The 26,291-nt window shown below is 31.6% G+C and overlaps 1 protein-coding gene across 1 annotated transcript; it reads right to left on the bottom strand.

Annotated features, from left to right (window-relative positions):
* Window positions 1-41: 41 nt before the first annotated feature.
* LOC127737101 (uncharacterized) lies at window positions 42-26,047 on the bottom strand. The gene is made up of 6 exons (XM_052247634.1): window positions 26,038-26,047; window positions 4,298-4,354; window positions 3,024-3,161; window positions 2,538-2,675; window positions 1,758-1,817; window positions 42-55 (listed from the first exon to the last, which is right to left on the bottom strand). Exons 1-6 carry the CDS (start codon window positions 26,045-26,047, stop codon window positions 42-44), a joined length of 417 nt encoding a protein of 138 aa, XP_052103594.1.
* Between the last annotated feature and the right edge of the window lie 244 nt (window positions 26,048-26,291).

The following is a 26,291-nucleotide window of genomic DNA, read 5'->3' as shown; positions in this document are numbered from 1 at the left end:
CGTGAAATTTGTTATGAAAAAATAAGTAAATTGAGTTTCAGTCATCCTTCGTGCTCTACATATATATAAGTTAAATACCTAATAAATTAAAAATATGTGGATAGTGAAATATCCTACGGCAGCATCTTACAGTGTTTTTATATTTCACATCTGGTTCGCTTTGTCCGTGTCTGCAGTGACGTTTTGGTTTTCAATGAACGTAATCTATGTATTGCTGGTAAATTATTTAGTCAGGGATTTCGTTATTGTAAATTCACAAATTATTGCGATTTTGGAAGAATGGTAAAAAACGCGATATAAATTATTGCGATTTCTGGAAAAGTTGCATACAGATATATGTATCAAATATTAAAATGCGAATTATCATTATTGCTAAACTCACCCAGTCGCATTATTCGCATTAATTAAAAACACGCAATAATTTCTGAATTTACAGTACCATGAATAACTCAAAACATTTACTAAATTCTTCCATAGATGTACATATTTTGTTTGTAAGTTTGGCTGTAGAAAACTTATTTCAAACGGGATAGCACATCTTGTTTTTACGGAGACGTTGTTTAGCGATCCCGGAAACTGAGATAAGATCCAGGTTGACTAATCGATCCTTTAACATGTATGAATAAAATTATTTTTAAAGGTTACCAATTTGACACTGTAATTAGATCTTTAAGTATTGTTTTTATTGGAATAAATATTAATTTTGTTATGAGTAAAATAAAACCAAACTAATATCATTGTTCTATACATATACATATGCACATTCACATTTTTCAATCTGTCGATACCTGTATTTTGGCAATGTACAAGGTCATGTTTTTCTCTGACTGTTAATGGCGTCTTTACACTAAATCCATTGGATGTTGGATGTGTGCTGATTGATTCTTTAGTCGTAGATATTTGATTTTTTTACTTGTTGTTAATGGCTTTGAACTAGCTGTCAAAAAATGCGAGCACCCTCAGACCTATACATAGTGTCTTTGTTGTTGTTGGATGCATACCTTGTCACGTGAGGTCTGTGTTTTTGTTATTTTTCTGCTTTGTAACGATTTGATGAGTTGTAGCGCTTTCATACTGCTTTTTATAGTTTGTTTATATGTTGTACTGTTACACCACTGTCCCAGGTTAGGGGAGGGTTGAGCGCCCGCTAACATGTTTATCCTCGCCATATTCTGTATGTGCCTGTCCCGAGTCAAGATCCTGTAATTCAGTTGATGTCGTTTGTTGCTGTAGATCATATTTGTATTTCGTTCATTGCTTTTACACAAATGAGGCCGTTAGTTTTCTCGTATGAATTGTTTTACTTTTGTCATGAACAGAAGTTTATATAGCTTTTATAGCTGACTATGCGGTATGGGTTTTTGCTCATTGTTGAAGGCCGTACGGTGTCCTATAGCTGTTAACTTCTATGTCATTTGGTCTCGGGTAGAGAATTGTGTCCTTGGCTTATACCACATCTTCTTATTTTTATATACATATTTGATGACTGAATAACAATATGATTATATCTTAATACTTAGCTGAGCGTTATAACATTCTCAAATTCGGCAAACATATTTTTGAAACCGATAAAAGGGAGTTTGCACTCAAATGTGTCAAGTCTAATTCATTGTTCTTCATTATGAAAAAAATCTAAATTGACCAATTCTTTGACTCATTATTTAAAGAAAATAGAAATTCTTAATCGGTATTTGGCAACAACCTTTACATTTTAATCTTGGTGTTTATATTTTTTCTGTTATATTGATCACACTCACTTGATTGAGGCGGAAACGGTGGTGGTGGAGGTGGGGGAGGTGGAGGCGATGGAGATGGTCCTGCAAATACAGAAAAATATGTTAATTACTTTAAAAATTGTTTTCACAAAATCGTAACTAAAAATATTATAACTAGTTTTATACATCCTAAACGCTGGATATCAAACAACAGAATCAAAATATCAAAATCAAAGACTTTTCATCAAAAAAATTTGAAATAAATGTTCAATATTCAAATAATCTTTCTATACAAGATCATAAAAAACTAAAATTTAAGGTAATATATCGATCGCAATTATAAGTCGTGAGTCCTAGTAAAAACAGACACACGCGTGGATAGAATGAGTGAATGACGTCAACTTTAAACATTAAGAGACCATGTGCGTGCACAGAAAAATAATATCTCGCAATGCATATATCACGTCGTATTGATCGTAGACTATAAATAGCCACATCTAGAAAAGACATTATTTTTGTTAATTTTCTATATTTAAAACTACTTTACTTTATATTTGATTTGATCATCCAGCTGTCTTCTTTCGAGTGCCACTGGTGAGTCTTGTGTGGCCGAGACGCGCATCTGGTGTACCAGATTATATGCCTGGTATCTTTTCTTAGTTTTTCATATTGATATTAATGTACATACAGTTTCATCACATGTAATTCATCTTATCTTTTACATTTATCATTTCGTTCCACCAGCTTAAATCGAAATACTATCTACAAATTGCACATGGACATGACATTTAAAGCCTTTGATTGCAAGAAAGTATCAGATACCTGAAGGATTGGTACAAACGTGTCCGCATCCGTTAGAACAACATTTCTGATATCCAGGGCAATTAGAATCTCCGCTACATCTTTCTACACAAATACCAGCACCGCTTGGTTTTGGACAAAAACCAGGCTTTGATTTTCCTGGAATGATAAAATATCAACGTCGTTCTATGTATTTAAGAATAGAACATTAATCAAGTTCCCATTTTGTCAATCATTTCCAATTGTATAGCAAACCTAATTGAAAGGTTTAAATTTTCTTTTTTTGTTTATTTGTTCATTTGCTTTGCTCAAACGTATTCTCAATTCCCTTTGTTACTTAACACTTACCTTGGCAACTGTTACTAAGGAGAATTGTGAAGGAAAACATACATTGGTCGTGTAATTATCAGATTAAGATCTTTTCTTGTTCTACTGGTTACATTGATGCACAATTTTTTATCAAACTAGTTTTTGTAAAGCCTTTGATTGCAAGAAAGTATCAGATACCTGAAGGATTGGTACAAACGTGTCCGCATCCGTTAGAACAACATTTCTGAAATCCTGGGCAATTAGAATCTCCGCTACATCTTTCTACACAAATACCAGCACCGCTTGGTTTTGGACACAAACCAGGCTTTGATTTTCCTTCAAAAATGAAATATACTAGTCAACAAAAGTAACGATACACAAGTTTGAACTCCAATTTATCATCAAATATAATAAATTGGAAAAACTGTTAAATTATTCAATGAAAAACATTCATTTGCAAAGCAAATGCATATGAGTAAAAGAATCTGACCAAATTGTAAAGTGAGAACATACCGTGTTATTTTTTAATCTTTCAACAATAAGTATATCTGTTAGTCCTTATGGAAACATTTACACTAGAATGTGTAATCCTATATGATATTTTCATTTGAAATACCACCAACATAACTTGAAAAATAAAAATGATTTTTAAATATCTTCTAAATAATTTACCAAATATAAACGACATGTCTGTAACTTTAATGGTAAAACGATCAAAATCAAAAATAAAACGATTGAAAAAACAATACAACAATTGCGAATATTCGCCTTAAAGAAATAGATAAGCGGCAATAGTTGCTGTAGTTTGCAGATTTTCCAAACATAACGAATTAAAATTGTATTAAGAACCAACAATTTTGTTATTGGGTAACTGTCTCAAATATTAATATACATCGTTTCTACTCATAACACAAGTTTGAAACTACAATGGAGCCAAAAGTAGCTACATAAGAATGAGTTGACCAAAAAAACACAATATACATGATAAAGCCCTACAATGAACCTCAATCTGATGTTAGGTTAACTGGCCTCAAGAAAACAAACATAAATATAAAACACATACAAATTAGCAAGAATGCTTAATTGTATGACACCATAAAAAAAATCTTTAGATCAACAAAACGCCGCAACTAAATTAACGAAAGAGCATTTAAAATAGAAATTACATAAAAAAAACAAGAATACCAACGCATCACAATAAAAAACAAGATTACCAACGCATCACAATAAAAAACAAGAATACCAACGCATCACAATAAAAAACAAAATACCAACGCATCACAATAAAGAAAAGAATCTAAGAAATTATCTGGTGGATTTTTTTTGTTGTTGACAAGTGTACAATCTAATTTACTCACCGTTACATTTTGATAAACATATAAAGACCGATATACAGTCGGTTGCACTCGTAGGAAACTATTGTGCATGAAAATACATGTACATATTGACAGTAGAGTTATTATCTTACTCACTTGGGTGAGTTGGTGGTGGCGGCGGTGGTGGTGATGGTGATGGTGGTGGTGGTGGTTCTAAAATACAAAAAAAATCAGAAAACGCTTCGGATAAGTCTTATTTTTTGTTTTGACTCAATCAAGAAAGTTGTTATACAATTCAGTAAACTATTAAGGTTAATGAAGTAACACTCAATCAATCAATCAAAACGGGCAAATGCAGTTTTGTCAACACAAACATGCACATTCTATCATCAACTGCGAAATATAAAATCAAATATTCCAATCATATCTTTAATTTCAATATCGTTTGTTACTATTTTGATTATGTCAGAAAAAAATCATCAAAGATACCAGACTTTTAATCTTGTACGCCAGGCGCGCGTATCGTCTATAAAAGACTTATTGCATGCATATATTGGTGATTTTGAATCTGTTCAAAGTTTTGATTTTTCTACCCTATATACCACATTGCCTCACATTCTCATTAAGAAAAAATTCACACACTTAATTAAATGGGCATTTAAAAAGTCAGAATGTGAATATATATGTTCAAACTCTTTTAGGTCATTTTTTAGTAGCAATAAACAAAAAAACTATGTCAATTGGACATGCTTTGATACTATATATGCCCTTGAATTTTTACTAGATAACATTTTTGTTCGCTTTGGAGATTCCGTATATCGTCAGGTTATCGGAATTCCAATGGGGACTAACTGTGCACCACTTATTGCGGACCTTTTTTTGTATTGCTATGAGTTACAATTTATGACAAAAATCAGTAAAGACCCATCGAAACAACATCTGATACACAAATTTAATAATACTTTTAGATATTTGGATGATATTTTGGCTCTCAATAATGACGACTTCAGTATGTATACTAAAGAAATTTATCCTGTTGAACTTACTTTAAATAAAGCTAATACTAACAATGACCACTGCCCTTTCCTCGATCTTGATATCTATATCATTAACGGAAAGCTTAATACTAAAATATATGATAAAAGAGATGATTTTTCATTTCCTATCGTTAATTATCCATTTTTAGATGGTGACGTTCCCTTGTCACCATCTTACGGTGTTTATATATCTCAACTTGTACGATTCGCTCGTGTATGTAACAATGTTTTAGATTTTAACGAGAGAAATTTATGTATTACTGAAAAATTATTACACCAGGGTTTTCAATATCACAAACTAGTCAAAACATTTACTAAATTTTATCATCGGTATAAGGACATCATTCGTAAATATAGCTCAACATGCAGACTTCTTATACGTTCAGGTATTTCACATCCAATTTTTTATGGAAATATTCTTTATAAAGCACAAAAATGTCAGTATTCACCTCTGAAACTAACAAAACCTTTAAATAGACTTATCAAGAAGGGATATAGTTACGATACTGTTGTCAGGTCATTAAAGATTGCATATTTTGGCGTTAATATTGATTCACTTATAGGGTCTTTGCATCGGCACTAAACACATTTATTTAAAAACCAGTTGTTGGCATGACACGGGTTATGTTCTTCTCATATATGTTATGATGGTATGATACTAAACCCCTAACGGGAAGGATTGTGCCTGATATTCATATGATGAAGACATAATCTTTCAATCAGTTTAATTGAAGTCTGGAGCTGGCATGTCAGTTAACTGCTAGTAGTCTGTTGTCATTTATGTATTATTGTCATTTTGTTTATTTTCTTTGGTTACATCTTCTGACATCAGACTCGGACTTCTCTTGAACTGAATTTTAATGTGTGTATTGTTATGCGTTTACTTTTCTACATTGGCTAGAGGTATAGGGGGAGGGTTGAGATCTCATAAACATGTTTAACCCCGCCGCATTTTTGCGCCTTTCCCAAGTCAGGAGCCTCTAGCCTTTGTTAGTCTTGTATTATTTTTAATTTTAGTTTCTTGTGTACAATTTGGAGTTTAGTATGGCGTTCATTATCACTGAACTAGTATATATATTTGTTTAGGGGCCAGCTGAAGGACGCCTCCGGGTGCGGGAATTTCTCGCTGCATTGAAGACCTGTTGGTGACCTTCTGTTGTTGTCTGTTCTATGGTCGGGTTGTTGTCTCTTTGACACATTCCCCATTTCCATTCTCAATTTTATTATTCGTGATGTACAAATCAAAAGAGTTAAAAGGCCAAATATAGAACAGCCTGAGGGTTCAAGAGCATCAACAAAGACTATCAGCTGTTGTAAAATTAGCTTGTATGCTCAATATTTCAGGTTAAAGAATAATTGGTTAACTACTACGGTTGATGATTTACTGAATCGAAGGACAAAATTGTTCTATTTAACAGGTATAAATTGGCTATTAGGAAACAAATTTCTTCATACAATATGTCCCACGTGGTTATGTTCAATCTCCTTCAATTCATAAACGCATGCGCATAAACAAATTCCAAACAAGGGACTCGACAAGTTTGCGCACAATGCGTGTTTGTTCAATTAACTAATTCCGGTGCAATAATGTCAATGGTTGTCTCAAGGTGCGCCGCTCCAGACAAATCTACACTAAATACAAGACATTGATGAATTGTCTATACTTGAAAATCGAAATACTGTAAGGACACATACTTTTTGTACATGAACCATATTTTCATGGAACTTTCGGTTATATAGCTCCATATGTGTTCATTTATTTTTGACTGTTGTACCTTTATTTTTTATCCTTGATGGTGAACGAAGTTAAAGAACTATGCCTTGGAAGCAAATTTGTGACGCTTTTTTGATTCTTTTTTTTTTACTTGTGAGCAAATCAAGTATTCCAAAAACAAACTAATTATGAATAATGGTTGATAAGCAATATTACTTAAAGATCACCATTTTATTAAGTATTTTATGATCATTAAAAAATTAAGATATACACACTGACTCCTCTGCAAATTTTCATGCAACCTCTTCTACGATTGAATCTGTTCCCGTTTCCTTTACAACCGCCATAAATAAATTTTTCACATTTTCCGGTTGCTAAGTTATAGTACCATTTCCTGAATGTTCCTTTGCAAGGTCCAGGGTCCTTTGTTAATGTACAAACTGAAAAAAGAAATAACTTTTTAATGATAACAATTATTAGACTTATAAGGTGTTGTCTGTTTTTCATGAACTTATGATTTTTTAATGCCCCCTTGGTATCTTATCTTTCTCTTTTTACAACAATTTTAAATTTGCATGTGAGATAGCCACAATTGAGAAATATATGTGAAAACGCTTATGACTTTGTGATTTCCAAGAGAGAGAATAGGTCCTTCAATATATTATTCTTATTGCACATATATCTAAAACAAAATTAACTTCAAGTCACCTATTTGTAGAGTGTTCGTGTATTTCTTAGCAAAGTACAGTTTTCCGAAATCTAGTCTTTTTTTCAAAAGAGAACTTCGTTTTGTGGATTGTCATTGTAATTTCATTTGAAAAATACTGTTTTTGTGTAAATATTTCGATTAAAAAAATATGTCTGTTTAGGTTAAAAATACTAATAGGAATTTTTTTTACAAAACATATTAGTCGTTAAAAAGTCCAGCTATTTTATAAGCATTATTTAGAATCGATTTTCTTGATTTTATTACATACATGTGTGGTTTTCTTGATTTTTGTACATAAATGTGCGTTTTTCTTGATTTTTGTACATAAATGTATGATTCCTTGATTTTTGTACATTAATGTGCGTTTTTCTTGATTTTTGTACATTAACGTGTGGTTTTCTTGATTTTTGTACATAAATGTGCGGTTATCATGGTTTTTGTACATAAAAGTGTGGTTTTCTTTATTTTTGTACAAAAATGTGCGGTTTGCTCGACGTATTTGCATTAAATGTTTTTATCGGATTAAGATCCGTTTAAATTTGCTAATTGATTTGAATTCATCAGAGTCTTTGTTGCTTCTTATTTGTCGACTTTGTTGATATTTGTTCCACACTCTCTGAGCAAGCTGGTTATATATATACGGGTATTTGATGTGTTCCAGTGACGTAAACAGCCAAAAGAAAAATAAGGTGAGGCCGGTACGCGAGAAATATTTTCCCTAGAAACATATCAAAACAATTTATACATAAACCCTTTAGCTGTCCGTTCTCTTAACTGGGAGAACGTACCAAACACTGAACAGTTTTGTTCCAATATAAAATGGGTGTTTACAGACATAACTATAGTCCTTACAACCGTATGATGTGAGAACGACGGATGGCCGAGAAGACTGAAAATTGGACATTGGTAACACTTTGCGGTTTGAACATGAAATAAACCTCCATATCAACGAGAGGTTAATTGTGTTCTACCAGTCACCATTATCCATTCAAAAAATTATTGCATATATTCAGCAACTTGATGGAACATTGTAGATTATACAACGTACCAAGTTCCCAAATCACTTGACATATTGCTTCATATCGTCAACATTCATCGGCTCCTAAACTATAAAGATATGCAAATATACCTGTGCTGCTCTTTAGATACACGTTTGTATGAAATGAAATACAAATATACATGTGCTGCTGAGATACATATGTATAAAAATGTGGCTTTCCTCAATAACAGCGTTACTATAGAGAAACATACCTGACTTTTTGCATTCCTTATTGCATTCCTTTTTAGTTTTGAAATTGTTAGCATTTCCTTTACATCCTCCATAGGTAAATTTCCTACACTTGTAAGTGTCGGAATCAAAATAGTATCGAGGTATGAGAGCTTCGCAGGGTCCTTCATCTTTGGTAAGCCGGCATACATCTTGAAAAATACAGTTACATACGAGGTTTATTTCATACAAAGAGAAACTGGTAATTTCGCCGTTTCAGAATCTAAAGAACTATGGGTAATTTCATTGTTCTGACCCCAAAATAAAAACAACGTCACTCCATTGGTTGAATTTCCATTGTTTAGGACTTTTGTTAGCCAATCACAACGTTCTGGTATACACATTTTAAAATATTACCCAGAATGCATTTGATTCTGAAACTGCGTTATCTGTTTTATTAAGATAGTTGATTATAAAAAAATTATAAAAAATTTGAAGTTGCACACGGTTGATCAGGCTGCATACATTCAGTCAGTAGCATTTTTCTTTTTTAAAATAGTAAAACTGCAATAAAGGACAAATATATAATAGGTATGCATCGGTTCGCCTGTTTGTAAATTTTACTAAATGAACCAAAGAATTTATTTGCATAGACATTGCACAGGTTTTTGGTCACTATTTGTAGAAATATTAGAATATTAGAATAAAAAAATAAGAACTGTTTACATGAAAAAATCTTTAGTCATATATAATAGGTATGCATCGGTTCGCCTGTTTGTAAATTTTACTAAATGAACCAAAGAATTTATTGCATAGACATTTCACAGGTTTTTGGTCACTATTTGTAGAAATATTAGAATATTAGAATAAAAAAAATGAGAACTGTTTACATTAAAACATTTTTAATAATAATATAGATAGGAATTTTACTGCAACAGATGTTCATATCTAGAAGGTACAGCCAAACCCAAATAAAGAATCAGAAATGTTTCATTTGTAGATGATTAATTATTGTAGGAATGCAATTACATGTTGAGTATACGTCAATATGACAGAAATGGAACGACAAAAAAATACATCTGAAAAGTAACAAACATATTTCCATAAAATTATCTATCTCTATAAAATCGTGTAAAGTATAAAAAAACTGTTAAGAATACACAACAGAAACATCAAATATCAAAGATCTGCTATTAGCGCTCAATTATTCAAATAAAGAAAAACAACGAATGTCCTTATGAAAAACACAGGCAAATTCTGCTCACTTGAATTGAGATTCACATGAATCTCACGTGAAAATTTCCCGTGAATTTCACATGAACTTTGCAAAAAAAAATGGTATTTTTCATGATTTTAATTAAATTTTTAAAATTTCGATGTTATTTTTTAAAATTCACGTGAAACTCAAGTGATTTTCACGTGAAATTCATGTGAGTTTCAAATAAGATTCACATGAAGTTCACATGAACTGATTTCACGTGAGTTTCACGTATAAGCTCGTTTGAGGTGAAATTCACTTGAAATTCATTTGAATAAAATTTCCCTCTGTATGACATACAAAAACTACTGACAAGGTTCTTGATATGGGACAAATATATGAAAATTTTGCGGGTTCGGACAATTTGTTTGATATCTCAACCTTTCAAAAGAGAGAAAAACGATCCCGATTTCTGAAGTCATACCAAAATAACCGAAATAGCGACATAAAACCTTTTGACAGAAAAGACCTTGACGGCAATGGGACCGCTGAATTTTGGTCATCCTTGATTTTGTGGAACCTTTAATTGCTTTATATTTGAATTGTTACAAATGACAATTATTGAAACTATTGTTTATTCTAAAATGAAATTTAAGTTATAAAGAATATACCAGTCTGTTCATGAGGAATGAAATGATTTCGATCACGACGCGCTGATTTTTGTCTGAGTAAATGTTTACTGTCCTTCCGCCTTTTATTCTATGTTCTAGTTTTACAATAATGTATCAAGATCGCTCAAACCCAAAAAGATGAAAACCAAGAATGTATTTATACTTGAATACATGAGAAGCTGCTTTATGATAAAATGGGACCAGAAAGGAATAGCCAGGGCCACAATTGGTCAGTTCTGCATGAATGAGTTGGAATTTTATCTCCTTATTAATTTCTAAATTGATCAACAGAGATATTAAGATAGAATTATACGATATAAAAAAAAATAAGACACAATACACAACATCCCATTTACAAAAAGAGCAATTAGCAAACGTTCCTAAAACACATACACATCACGTGTAATACCTAACCGTCTTTACTAGAAGAAAGGATGTCAATTAAATAACTGATAAATAGAACTATGAAACTGAATTTATATAATTAATCATGAATATATTTATGGTGTCAATCCCTCTTTATAAGATATTACATCTTCTTAAAAAGTGTCTTCGTTTTTTGTTTATGTTTAATCATAAATCTGATCAGTTGCATGCAGATTATCAATTTCAATGAGAACTTTCTGGGAATGAAAACAGCTAACAGACACGTGACTTATTCAATCACGGGATGCATCATAATGTACACGTATTGATTTTGGTCAACCGGCTGGATTTCTTGACACGTAAATACATACCTATACATTTCGTTCCACAAGAGATACCACAACATAACTGTCCTGCAAATAATAATAATAATAATAATAATAATAATAATGATAATAATAATAATGATAATAATGATAATAATAATAATAATAATGATAATAATAATAATAATAATAATAATAATAATAATAATAATAATAATAATAATATGATAATGATAATAACACATTATTCAGATTTCACTTCAAATACCATGCTCTTTATATTATTGTGTTTATTTATTGTACAATGGTTATGCATTTTTAATACCGTTTTCCACTGTGAAATTTGCAAAAAATACTTATTCCAAAGAAGACTGTATTTGGGTTTACGCAATGCTTTGATATGAACTCAAACTTATTTGCATACATAATGACAAAACTTAACCCGAATATTACAAAGATTTCAGATTGAAATAACTTTGATAGTTCACAAATCTATTCTTTCCTGGTAATAATTGACAGAATATTGCCTCTAAATGTAATTTGATAGGTTTATAATATGTTCAATTTTCTATTGCAAAGGGCAAAAAAGTTGATGAAAGTCTAATGTTTTGATTTCGACGGTTTTTAAGACTTTCCCGTTGTTGAATTTAAATTGGAGCTCGGTATTTTTGTTATATTTTTTTTTCTTTGATCAATATTCTTTTGAGGTGAAGGGAGAAAGTTTTGTGTCGTGATGAAGATGTCGTTGTCACTTTTTGATGAAGAACAGCAACTCATGGATTTTTCGTTTACTTTTGGTTTATCATTGTATTTTAGAAAAAAAAATAAATGCACATTTCCTGTCTTTTTTGTATTTTACCTGGTTTGCACTCTGAATCCGATTTACATCTTTCATCAAAATGAATACACATGATTCGTGGATCAACCGGTCGACATCCTGGCTTCTAAAAAGAGACAGTTGCATATATTAAGGGATCAATATTATTTGTTAGATTATTGTTCAAATCATTTGTTCCTTTCATCGGCTTACAAATGTTTCTATTGATAATCTTCTTGCTGAAAGTTAAAAAAGAAAAGCACAACAAACGAACAACTATCACTAGGACAAGATTATTGTAGGTGGTCTGTTAATCTCCAGGAAATTCAAAGATACATACATTTTTAAAAATTATCTGATAACGGAGATATTTGCGAGCAGAAATATCAAAAAGTTCCACAATCTACAGCCAATACCGTCTCAAGTCAACTTCACTCGAGGGAGTGTCAAGTTTTGGTACAAGCACACAATCTTTGCATTTAAAACACAGCTCGGACTGTCTATGCAGACATCTGGGATCGTCTAAGGAGTCAACTTGGACCGTCAATAGGCAAAATATGAATCAATTTGAAAAAGAAAACTAGTGACCTGATTACTGCTAAAACCATATACCAACTGCAATATTCGGCAGAAGGGAATCATCGGCAACAACTGAATTACATGCTTCTGATTTGGAACAACCTTATTAAGAACTTGGTGGGTTTAAAGCACCCCTTTCTCCCCCTTATATAAATAAAACAAAAGAAAAGAAAACTGTAAATAAGTTTAAAAGGCCTGACTCATCCGATCAATACAAATTAACAATCTAGGAGTGCTCAAAATTTCTAATCACTTGTTCAAAGCCAAACAAAACTTTTTAATAAATCATGTTTTCCAGATTAAATTTTATTCAGAACACATCAAACGTATTTATGTCATCCTAAATTTTACGGTGACGTTGTTTACCGAGCCCGTCAATTTATATACGATCCGGGTAAACTTATCAATCCTTTAAATAAACTTATTCTAAAAGTTTACCAATACAACACTGTAATTAGATCTTTGAATATTGTTTTTATTGGAATAAATATTGATTTTGTTATCAGTAAATTAAAATCATACTAATAATTTTGTTATACACATATGCACTTTAACGGTACTACAATCTGTCGATCATTTATTTTAGCATTGCACAAGGTCATGGTCTCTGACTGTTAATGACGTCTTTATTCTAAATCCATTGGATGTTGGATGTGTACTGATTGATATTTTAGTCTTAGATACATGATTTTTTTAAATAGTTGTTATTGACTTTGAACTAGCTGTCAGTAACCGTGAATACTCTCAGAACTGTACTTAGTGTCCTTTTTGTTGTTAGGGTTGAGGGATGGATAAATACCCTGCCACGTCCGGTCTGCGTTTATGTTTGATGTTTCTCTGCTTTGTATCGATGTGATGAGTTAAGCCTTTTTCAACTGATTTTTATAGTTTGTTCTTATGTTGTGCTGAAACAACACTGTCCGAGGATAGGGGGAGGGTTGAGCGCTCACAAACATGTTTAACCCAGCCACAATCTTTATGTGCCTGTCCTAAGTCAGGAGCTTGTAGTTCAATGGTTGTCGTTGGTTCATGTCTGTCATATTTGGTATTCGTTAATTGTTTTGTTATAAATTAGGCCGTTGGTTTTCTCAATTGAATTGTTTCATATTTTTCATGTCGGGGCCTTTTACATCCACTTTTTGAACTTTGGTGGATAGTTGTCTCATTGACAATCATACCTCATCTTCTTTTTTTTTATATAGGTTTTATGTCATTAACAGTTTTAGACAAGCATGACATTATGCAATGCCAAATCGACAAATATTAGGCTAAAACGTGTTCCTAAATGAACTGCATAAAGTTTTTTTTTAAATGCTAGAAAGTCTTATTCCTTCTTCTTAAATGAAATAGATGTCTGTCATTTCTTTTTGAAACTACTTGACTATTCATAACAAAGATTTATTCGATTACTCCTTAATGAGAAAAACATTTTTGTTAATCTCACAGCCCGAGCGTCCTGACTATTTGTCATATTATACTGTTTTATATTTCATATTAGAATTCAAAGTATATGAGAAAATGTGAAACAAAGAAAATTTTCTAATCGTGCTAAACACATATTTGAAATATTTTGTTACTTTTCACTTATATTTGTTAATCAATCATCCGACAAAACTTATTATTCAAGGATATTAATTCTACTTACGAATATGTGACCATTGGGTTTCTTGGTGATAATGCGATTACAATTTTTTTTTTTCATGCCTACCAATTTGACAACTGAATGGATTCAATTGAACGCACTCGAAAAAATGAATTGAATATTTATCGCGTTAAGGTAGATCATAGGTATATATTTCTTGAGATAGAATTTTCTTATACTTTGGCAAAATGAAGATTTTACTATGCTTTTTTCAAAATTATAATAAAAAGTATAGGTCACCGTGCTATTTTCCAAGCTATGAGTCGTTGAAAATTGCTTAAATTTGGTTAGATTGTTCATGAAAAAACACATTTGTGTGCATTAAAAAAAATCTATGAGATAGAATTTTGAAATAAATTGTGAGAAGATAGGTTTTATAATACATTTTAAGAAAATAAAAAGAAAAAATGGTGCCACCGAACTTGTTTTCTTGCTACAAGTAAAAATTAAAAATTTCCCTATCAGTCCAGTATATATTTTTTTCTTAAAGAGTTATCTCCCCTTAAATGGTTTATTTGAAAAAAATGATTCTAAAAACACAAAATTTGATATTTGTTTTAATATTTTGAGTTATACAACAAAATCACCAAGTTTTCTTTATATAAATAAACAGTCTAACCAGTAAATTGCAAATCTGTCTCCAAATTTTCAGATTTGAGCAAATAACTAAACCGATTTTGTACAGGGATTGTACAATTCAAGATGGTGGTATACCATGAATCTACCTTAAATGGTTGAATTTATATGTCTGTAGTAACACTTGTCAACAACCTGAACAGAGATTGATTGATTGTTGGTTGATTAACGTCCAGTGGAAAATATTTCATGCATGTTAAGGACGAGACAAAAAATACAATAGGTTGGTCCTGTAATAGAGGCAGTCCAGTATGAAGGACGTAGAACTTTGGACAGCCACGGGTAAATGAGGGTATATTGGATAGGGACAGAAATTTAGCCTTGCAAGTGGCTGCGTACTTGTACATCCCTAACAGCCAAACGGACGCCCCACTTTGGCGAGGATTCAACTGTCGGTTGGAGGAAGATCAATGGTGACCATATTTCTATTCCCCAGTCACCCTTGGGGCATGAACAGAGAGCCACAAAGTTATCAATAATACATTGATAGTAAATCTTTTCGATCACGATTTTATCATTGTATGTATACTGCTGTTATTTGTTTTTTATTCCATGACTTTATGATTTCGATTTAAGTTATTGAAATACGCACCACAAAGATGTTAGGTATACAACCTTTCGAAAGCTGAGTGCGAAAAAAAAGGTTTTACAATGACAAATTAAGAATTGATTAAATTGTCATTGAATCCGGGAAAAAAAGTTTAAGATATTTTATATAATAACACTGACGAGGTTTCTGACTTAGGACATGCACATGGATATGCGGAGTTAAAAAGTTTGAATAGTGTTTAACATGTTTAATGAATTTTAATTGTAACCCCTTTCAAGATTAATTAGAAATAAGAAGATGTGGTATGAGTGCTAATGAGACAACTCTCCATCCAAGTCACAATGTGTAAAAAGTAAGCAATTATAGGTTAAAGTACGGCCTTCAACACGGAGCCTTGGCTCACACCGAACAGCAAGCTATAAAGGGCCTCAAATTGAATAGTGTAAAACGATTCAAACAGGAAAACCAACGGTCTAATCTGTATAAAAAACGAGAAACTAGAAACACTTAAAAACCACATCAACAAACGACAACCACTAAAACAGGTTCCTGACTTAGGACAGGTGCAAACAAATGCATTGGCTTTAAACGTTTTAACAGTCGCCAACCTTCACCCTAACCTGAAATAGTAGTGTAAAATTACAACATAGAAAGACACACTATAAAATATCAGTTGAAATGGCTTAACTCAATCAAAAAGACATATAAACAAAAACAAGTAAACATGTTAAAGAGGGGTGAAATCTAATAAAAAAAGAAAACCTCGCCATTCCTTGTCTTTTTTTTATATCTTTATTTCTTTTTATTTTTTGGTTTTTGTTTTGTTTTTTGTTTTTTTTTTTGCTTTTAGAGAATTTGGTGTTGATTGCAGATCCTCGATAGTCTCTGTTGAATGATTTTCAACTTTTTCAGATTTGAAGCTTGATAAATGATATAGACACACGTCTTTTGTTGAAGACTAAATGTTAACCTCGAAATGTCTTCATGTCATTGGTTGGATTGTTCTCTCGTTGACTTTTGCCTCTCATCTCCTTTTATTCAATTGGAAACTATTTATAACAAAATATCCCCCAACCCGATAAAAACGTATTCTTTCTATGAGGATTTCGATATCTGTCTGCTAACTTGATTATTGATACTCCTAACAGCAGATCTTGGTCGTGTTGCATATTCGCGAGGATCACATTTCAATTAGTACTGCTTATAAACAGACTCCTTTTAATTCAATCCTATCAGCTGTTTTGAGTTTGCATCGAATTAATGTGTTGTCATCTAATATGAAAGTTTAATCTTACTCCTCTCAAATTTATTCGAATAATGATATTTCAGCATGATTTTTCTCAATTTTTAAAATGAATTAGTTTTCAAATTAAAACAAATTATTTTCCACTGACATTTTATGCTTATTAACAGTTCTTATTCTAACAAACTAACTATTCCAAGAGGACAGTAAGTCCGCTTGAAAGTTACACATAAGATGGAATTCATGTCAGCAGTTGTCATATATTCACACAGTCACTTATTCATTAGGACAACAGCCGGTAACACATAAGTCTTATCGCAATTATAATCATATAAGTATTTTTGTATTAACATTTCAACAGAAATTGACAAATGACTCGTGTAAATTGTAACAGTAGGTCAATATAGCGATGATTAACAATTGTTCAACAGAAGTATCGACAAAGTCGTAATGATAATAAGTTAACCTAAGATCTAAGATACTGAAAGCGTTTCACACGGTATTGCCTAGCTAAGTGTTATATATTAAGGAAATATGAATGGAAGTTACTGCGAATATGCGATTGAAATGTGTTACGGACAACAACGATTGCACCAACTATATTTTCTTCATTGGGAAAAACAAGAAATTTTAGGAAATTAAAGTGATGTTGTTTGATTACATATAACACAACTACAGGTCACTATATTGCCTTTAACAATTCGCAAAACCCATACTGTTTTGTAAGCTTTAAAAGGCCCTAGAATACCAAAATTTGTTATAAACAAACAATTCAGCGGAGGAACCAAACGACCTAATGTCTGCTTTTAACATAAAACAAAGACATTTATGGTTAGACAGCAATCAACGAAAACGACTGGAACACTGGTTCAATGTTTGCGATAGGCCCATAAAGACTGTACATTTAGCAGTAAATGTTCAAGAGCATAAACTATTTACTAACAATCAAGGTTGTTGTAACGATCAATTAATATATTTTGATGGTAGGAATGAGATGTTTTGGGGTTTTTTTGTGTGTGTGTTTTTTTTTTTTGTCATTTCACAGCGGATTTTTTTTTCAAAATGAAGAATGATAGTTTATACTTAGATCTTCCGATTTGCTTCTGATATGTAAAATTCTAGATTAGACGACTATTTTTGAAACTAAAGATTAAAAAAAAAATGAAAAAACATGGCACTAATAGTTAAGGCACATATATATTGTTTCGGTCAAACAATTAGTGATGGTGTCCAATAACGTAGAGTCGATTTCAATCGTTCTACCACATAAATGCGTTGAAGAAGATCTTGTGTAAGAACCACACCCCTGCTTATGAATTCCGTAACGTGTGAATATACACGAGCGTAACGTATTAGATAGACAGAAACTTAAGGTTGCATTTCTGTAAATATCGACAATGCAATTTCCCATAGGAACTCCTTTTACGGCTAAAACTATACCACTTTTACTATGAAGTTTTGAAAAAAATTATATCCTAGAATGGAAAGTTCATATGCACTACTATTTTTTCAAAGGTCAAAATATAGGGCTGTGCGGCATATTTTCAACGTTTATATGCCCCGAACTTCTAAGAGTTTAAACTTACACTAAAATTCTTTACTACCCCTACCTTGACTTTATGGTTTCCACAGATTTCAATTTGACCGATATGCATATGTATATTTACTGGTAACATTCCCAAGTTATGTCTCTACGAGATGAAACATAGAGATCATATCTGGGAACCAGTACGTAAACAGAATTAATTATCTATGAATATTATATATCTCCCCAAAGGAGGCGTGGTTTGCGAAACAGCTGTATTTACAAAGTGCAACCTATAAAAAGCAAAAATGATCAACAAGACAAGATCTACAATTGAGACAATATAGAGGAAATCGTCCGACGACTTCTTATTGGAGCTATTGCTCTTTAAGGACTATGTTTTCCATTTTTTTTCCTTCATGAAACAATAATTGTTTATCTACGATTTCAATTTTTATAAAACAGGCACTATTTAATGAGACGATGTATTCGATCTTTCAATTGAGCATGTGGAATAGTAGTGTAAAGCGTAGAAAAATCATATATTTTGATATAACTGCAAAATTGACAAGATTGTAATTGTAGATTTTGCAGTAGATCTTTAGAATTTATAAAAGTCCACATCTAATTGACATCGCGTGTTGAATTTATCTTATACAATATTTTGAAGGCCATTACTTAATGTAGAAATAACTGTGGTACGAACTTTGAAAAAAAAAATGATTCAAATATTTTGACAACAAGCCTTGTATCGTTCTTTATCCGGATTTTCTTGAAGGTTATATTTCCTGTATGAAGACGCAAGATTTCCATCGACTTTTTTAAAATTAATACCAAAGAAGAAAAGGACGGATTTGTAATTTTCTTAAATCTTCTTTTTCGTAAATGATCAAACGTAAATTAACCGAAAGCTGATATAAAACCAACACGTCTAGAAACCAAACCTGGAAAGGAATCAGAGCTATGAATGAGAATGATCCATCCCTAATTTTCCAATTGTTTTCTGGGATTTATACGAACAAATGTTAATAATACAGTATCCGTTTTTTTTATGCAATTACTGAAGTACTCAGCTACTGGGCTGGTAATATTTACCAGAGGTATCAACTTAGCGGTAGAAATAACTTTATAAGGAACTCATTTTACAGCAGCAGAACTGCATTTCGAAAATGTATTCTCTTCAGTAATATTCGTGGAAAGATACGGTAACGAGCAACTGATATAATCATAAGAACCAAAGATATAGCAAAATCCGGCCAGTAGATCCAATATGAAAAAAGTAAGAAGATCTACATGAATTCGGGGTGGGGGGGGGGGGGGTACTAATAATTGTGGATTTCGTAGCTTATGGTGAATCCGGATTCTAAATATTCAACGTACTACATATTTGCTATATACATATTGAGGACTTCGTGAAAAAAAAACGAAATCAAGTATCCATGGAAGTAAATGATTTCTTAAATCCACGAAAAATTGTGTCCACGTAAATGAATGGATTCACTGTTTCTGGTATGTTATCAAATGTGAAATAAGAGGGAAAAAATCATCACAGATATAATTTTGTAAGCCAGATGCGCGTTCCGTTTACACAAGACTCATCAGTATCGTTCGAATACAAAAAGTTTAAGGTCGAATAAAGTACGAAGTTGAAGAGCATTTAGGATTTTAATTTCCTAAAGGTTTTGAGAAAAACTGCGTAGATCAAATTCTAAGTATTTCGAACAACTCAAAGCTTTGTAAATAGTTGAATCATAAATATGACAGTATCAATGATAACTCATGTCAACACAGATGTGCTGATTGGGCTGGTGATACCCTCGAGCAGGAAACCTCCAGCAAAAGCGAATAGTGGATCTGTCTGTGTCAAATATAAAGTAAGCGAAATGATCAATCAGGTACATGTAAGATATCAAATGTAAAATAGGTATAGCGATCAATCGGGTATGGTATTACATTTGAAATGAGTAAAATAAATGAAAGTGAAATTTCAAGAAACTTGTGAATCATTCCCTAAACTCACACGAATTTAGAATTAAAAGTTTTTCTTTTGGTTTAACTAATAAAAAAAAAAAATAAAAGAGAAAACACAATGAAAAGTTAAACATGATCTTACTGTCTTAGTGCTGCCTTCAATTAAGATAATCGTTGTTAAAACAAATAAACCGAAGGCGTACATGTTCTGCTTTTCTCAAACTCCAAAAAAAATAACGTGAAATAAATGTAACACATCTCAGTACAATATAAAGAGGCTTAACTTAACATATGTTTGTATTTTTATCCGATGTGAATTAAATTTATCTTATATTGTCAATGTACTTATAAGATATTATTTATACTTAAAATTATGGAAAATACAGCTTAGCATACATTATGGTATTGTATGTGATGTGTGTAAAATGATTAAATGTATAAACATAGATAAGGATTATAATTTCGTTTCCGTTTTTCTGTAAAAATGCTGTTTTTTAATTCTGGTATCTGTGATTATAGGTTGAATTATTCGAAAAGCTATGGTATTATCCACATCTTTCAAAATTTCAGTTTCGTATGCCCATCTACTTAATATTTGATTATTTGATCTGAGCGCCATTGACAAGTCTCATGAATTCGCGTCAGGCGTACCTGATAATAAGCTAGGTATCTTTGATGAGATTTTAGCGAATCTATTTTAATTTCTAGCTACTGTTTTCTGCATTGTGGACTCCCTAGCTCATACAAACTTAAATATATTAACACAAAATCTGGTTATCCCACTGGATTGAAAATAAGATTATAAGTTTAATTTTCGATTTTTGTTCATCTGATTACGAAATTGGTAAAAAGTAAAACAACAAAAATACCGAAACTCCAAGGAAAATTCAAAACGGAAAGTCCCTTATCAAGTGAATACGAAAAATGTTAAAAACTTGACTTCCAAATATTTTACTAGCCAAGATCTTTTAATTTGCAACAAAGAAAGCATCGCGAAATGATAACACATAGAACTGAGAGAGAAAATATATATACGACCATTTTAAGTTTTATTACTAAAACATGTGTATTATTCCGACAAACCGAAATCAGATTAACAAATTTATCACGGTTAATCAAGCTTAATAAATATGAGCTTGAACGCTTCAAATGTCAAAATCGACGTATCATAAAGAACGTCATGTGACGCTCACTGGTACCAACATCGAGCGCAACGTCTTTACCAATTAGATTATAGTCATTTTATAAAAGTTTTTTATGATAATTGCTATACACTTTATTAATTATGCATAATAATACCGGTATGGATGAAAGGAGATGTGGGATGAACTTCAACTTGGTGCATCACATTTGCGAGTAAACATCGTTAATTTTGCGGACATTAATTTCGTGGGAAGCTGATCGTACACACCTCATGACGCAATGCACTTCACTTAAACTGCAGAGCCAAATGTTTGGAAGCTCTACATGATTGATTATGAGACTCCTTTCAACGATTATCATTTATAATTGATAGATTGACGGCAGTGGTCTCAGTGGTACATAGTTTGCATTGAACCGCGACGGAAAATAGTATTATGATTCGTATAAAAAAATCCAAACGAACTAATTCATGATATATAGTAAACCAATTATTATCTGAAACGGTCATTTTGATCTAAACAGCTCTTAAAAGACTGAACTATCATTTATTATCATGTCATTTTCAGTCTTTCAGTAAATTGTCAGACTTTTTCACCGAGGTAAATTTAGTACTGTTCAGACAATACGCTTGCAGTCAAGATCTGCTCAGACTATGTTTGGATTGTTCAGTAGTTGTTATTCACCTGTACACATCAACAACATACTGAACTGTCTGAAAAGTTACTGAACAATACGCAGTAGATAAGTCTGCCAATTTACTGAAAGGCTGAACATAACTTAATAATTAATTGTTCAGACTTTTCAGATGATGTTAAGTTCAAAATGACCGTTTCGGACTGAAATTTATTTACTAGTGTATTGAACATGTATTTCACATACATGTAGGATAAACAAATTCAATGTCATACAATGATAATTAATGTTGATATTGAATCTAAAGTAAATTCAAAACGTCTTTCTATTCGCGATGATTTAGAGCTTAACATGTTTACTAACATCTTTAGTTTACCTCTTAATGTCTTTTGTTAACCCGCTTCATGGGATTCTGTTCATTGACATATACCCCAAATCTCAATAAATGTATATTTATCAGGTATGAAAAAACGCACACTCTGTTTTATCGGGGTTTTTTTCTTAGGATTTTTACTTTGAAGTTGAAGTCAATCATCAAATATATATATGAAAATACATACTTCTGTTGCCAAAACTGCAAATTACCGCATGCAATAAGTTTGTTCTTGGTAATAATGGAAACGGACCGTGTTAAGCAGGAGACACTTACCCTGTCGACGCACCTGATTTCGCTCCTTTCAAAATTCATGTTTTTCCCTCAGTTTGTGTTTGTTACATTGATTTATTGTCTGAATCGATTTATGAAATTTGAACTATTCTACTATCGTCTCAATTTGTTGAGCTACGTATACTTTTTTAAGAAATATAGTAAATGGATTATCTTCACTTCTCATTCTTATCTATGTTTGTGTACTTCTATTCTGTATTGAAAATGCAACAATGTCTACAGGGTGCAATATAAATTTAAACCAGAGGTAAGGAAATACTTTAAGCTATACTGCATGTTCTTGGTGATTTGGGAAGTTTAGTAAGCCTCATAATTAGACAGAACAGCCATTTGAAAATTCGATATTGATTTTAAAAACATCTGATTAAATATACTTTGCATTTGACTTTATTTTCTTTAACTTAAAATTTTATGTGAAACCTATTAAAAAATAATAAACAAGGTATATATCTCAACTTGTTATCTCAACTTTTCAGTGTAAGTAAAAGTAACACTTTATATATGTCGTACGTCAGCAGCGCTAGTCTGCATTTACCTTCATCAAGAAAGCTCAAACTTAAAAATTTGAAGGCGCAGGATATAGTAGTACTTAAATAGATGAGGAGCTACATTTGTATATGACTACAAAGAGACCTTAACAGACCAAAAACACTCATCAATGATACCAGGTTTACAAATATGTACACCAAATGCGCGTTTCGACCATAAAAGACTCATCAGCGACGTTCAAATAAGACAAAGGAGCAGAGCCAAAAAACCCAAAAAAGGCCATGAAAAAGTTTTTTTTTTATTAACTTTGATTATCAAAGTAAATCTGATTAGTATGTATTGCTAAATGTATGATATTCAAAGGTATAATACGAAAATTGTATATCTGCTTCATTATTATAAATATATGAGCCGGAAATAGGAATAGATTTCATTTTCGACAAATTTTCTACAAATTTGTCAACTATTTGCACCTTTTTTCATGATTTTGTATGTGGGGCCACCCCATTGAATTTTTTTGTTGAAAAGAAATGAATATGCTTTATAGAAAATATTTCAGCAAAAATATTTGTTGTCGAAGTCTGGCGCCACTGTTAATTTTTCAGAAAACTGTCATAAATATTGCAGAATTCTGCAAAAAATCAGGTTTTTACGAAATTCGTTTTTTCATTATGACGTCATAAATACGTCATTAATGACGCAATTGGTGAAAATATGTTTTAACTGAACAATTGGACATTTTAACATATGTTTTAATCAAATGTTCACTACATTATCACAATGAAAATTTTCAGATTTTCAGGGCCAAAATTGTGAGTTAGTGAATCAACTCCTTTAAAAGGTAACATAAAGTACTAAGTTGAAGCGCAAATCATAGCCAAGGTCAACTCTTCCTGGGGGGATGAAACCTTAAATCCTGAACAATTCCTTAGTATAACAACGGAGAATTTAAGAAAAGCATGTTATGAATCATGTAAGTACTGAAACACATACGAATCATGAGCTTATGAATATATAAATTATTTTTTTTAAAAGTCGGAGAAAAATTGACAACCTCATGTCAAACAGAAAAAGGACGGAAGGATACAAAGAGTTACAAAAACTATACTGAAAACTAAAACTATTGAGCACCGTAAAACCCGCAAAAAACTGGGACCAAACTCAAGTACTTGAACGGGTAAGCAGTTCCTTTCACACAAGTGACACCGTTTTTCTCATTAAAGGTATACAGTCAAACTTTATAGATACGTTTCAGCCATATTAAAGGGACATTAGCTTCAAATTCATGTTCACCGATTAGACTCAAATTCTCATATTTGATTTATAACATACTAAAACGTATATTCAAAATCTAAATAAGTCTAAAATAAACAACTAACGATGAATGGACTCGATAATATGTATCAAATTTTCGTGTGTATTTTAGTCTTGGAGCCATCTTATTAACCATCGAGGTGATCTCCGAAGACTGCGGACGATCGTATAATCTGCTATAAACATAAATATAGATATAAATAGATAGCAAACACGTGTAATTGGATTTTTCTAGGTCTGTTTGGTTTTTTATATTATAGGTTAAACAAATATGTACCTGTATAAGAATTAGTTTTTGTGGATTGAATCAGTCAACCAAATGTTTTACCCGTGTTTCACTTTCAATGTTGACATTCTTTTTCCTTTACTAGCTGAACGTAACCCATCTCTAGATAAGGGGTTAAATAGAAGGTCACATGAGTACGGGTGCAATGAGTTCGAATTATTCACTTGCAAGTGAATAATTCATCAGCGATGTTTCTTAGCTTATTCTGACAAAATTGAACCAAACTGGCTGCTGAAAGCGAATTTTTAATTCGCTATTTCACTTTCTTTAATAAATGAATAAAATAAAATCATATTTTTATTTTGTTTTTGTATATCTCGTAGCTAATTCCCCTTTAACGCAAAATCATATCATTTTGTACAAGTTCTATTTTCAATCAAATATGTTCTTCACATCCTCACTTCCTATCCGGTAATTCAAATAATGAATACATGAATTTTGATAATACTGTTGATTAAACATAGTGATACTATTTTTGAAGTCGGTGTAATTGATTTTTAGAAAACAAAAATACAAGGAAAGCTTTAATTAAGTACACTCTAACTTACTAAGTAACAACTTTGAATTATATTTATCAAGTCACCTGTTTAGTTGTATTAATCTAAAATACTATTTTTTCCATCTCTTTTGAATTCATTATAAATAAAGTTTGATAGATAGTCTTGCATTCTAAATAAATGTATTATTTTCAACTGAATCATTTTAATGTATCACCATACATGTTTCATTAACAATTGTTAATTAAACTGTCGTATTGAATGATTAAATACATTGTATGTTTCAAATCAATAAATATTGATATTTATGCAATATATTAAAAAAGCTACAATAAACCCAATTCAAAACCCATTTAAGGTTTATATATTTGGAAAAGACTCCATACAAACATTCGTTTGGTGAAAAAGGAGTAAAATAATGTTGGCTGATGATATATTGAAAACTTGAACTATTGTTTGCCAATCAAAAGAAGGACTGCAAGACCCAATTATTCAGATGAAAATACATAACTTGAACTTATAACTTAAGTAGTGAATCTCATGACATTTCCGAACTTAATAACTGCTTGTCAAAATCATGCTTTGGAATAAAATAAAGTGCATATTGTATATTAGATTAACTGATTTCCCTTCATAACAGACATTCAGTAAAATCAGTTCCAATATAAGGGCTAACCTTTCACCATCTTCCAATAAGAGGTCAATAATTTCAACTCAGAGAAAAGAGCATGACATCAAAAAATATAGTAAAAGCTACTATAAACGCAATTCAAAACCCATTAAATGTTTTGGAAGAAAATATAAAGTTGTCAAATTTATATGTTTTGAAAGAAAATAAAGTGCATTTGTGAATTAGATTAACTAATTTCCTTTTCATAACCGACATTCAGTAAAATCAGTTTAAATATAAGGTCTAATCTTTCACCATCT

Source organism: Mytilus californianus, unplaced genomic scaffold (assembly GCF_021869535.1).
Source record: "Mytilus californianus isolate M0D057914Y unplaced genomic scaffold, xbMytCali1.0.p SCAF_4, whole genome shotgun sequence".
Lineage (NCBI taxonomy): Eukaryota > Metazoa > Mollusca > Bivalvia > Mytilida > Mytilidae > Mytilus > Mytilus californianus.
The sequence above is the reverse complement of the archived record's forward strand: the minus strand, read 5'-3'. Positions and strand labels throughout refer to the sequence as shown.

What these genes read in the sequence shown, in the direction of transcription:
- LOC127737101 (XM_052247634.1), bottom strand. An exon ending in GCCACCACCAACTCACCCAA is followed by an intron (nt 3,162 to 4,297) that starts GTGAGTAAGATA and finishes TCATTTTTGAAG; the next exon opens with GAAAATCAAAGCCTGGTTTG. An exon ending in CGTTTGTACCAATCCTTCAG is followed by an intron (nt 2,676 to 3,023) that starts GTATCTGATACT and finishes TTATCATTCCAG; the next exon opens with GAAAATCAAAGCCTGGTTTT.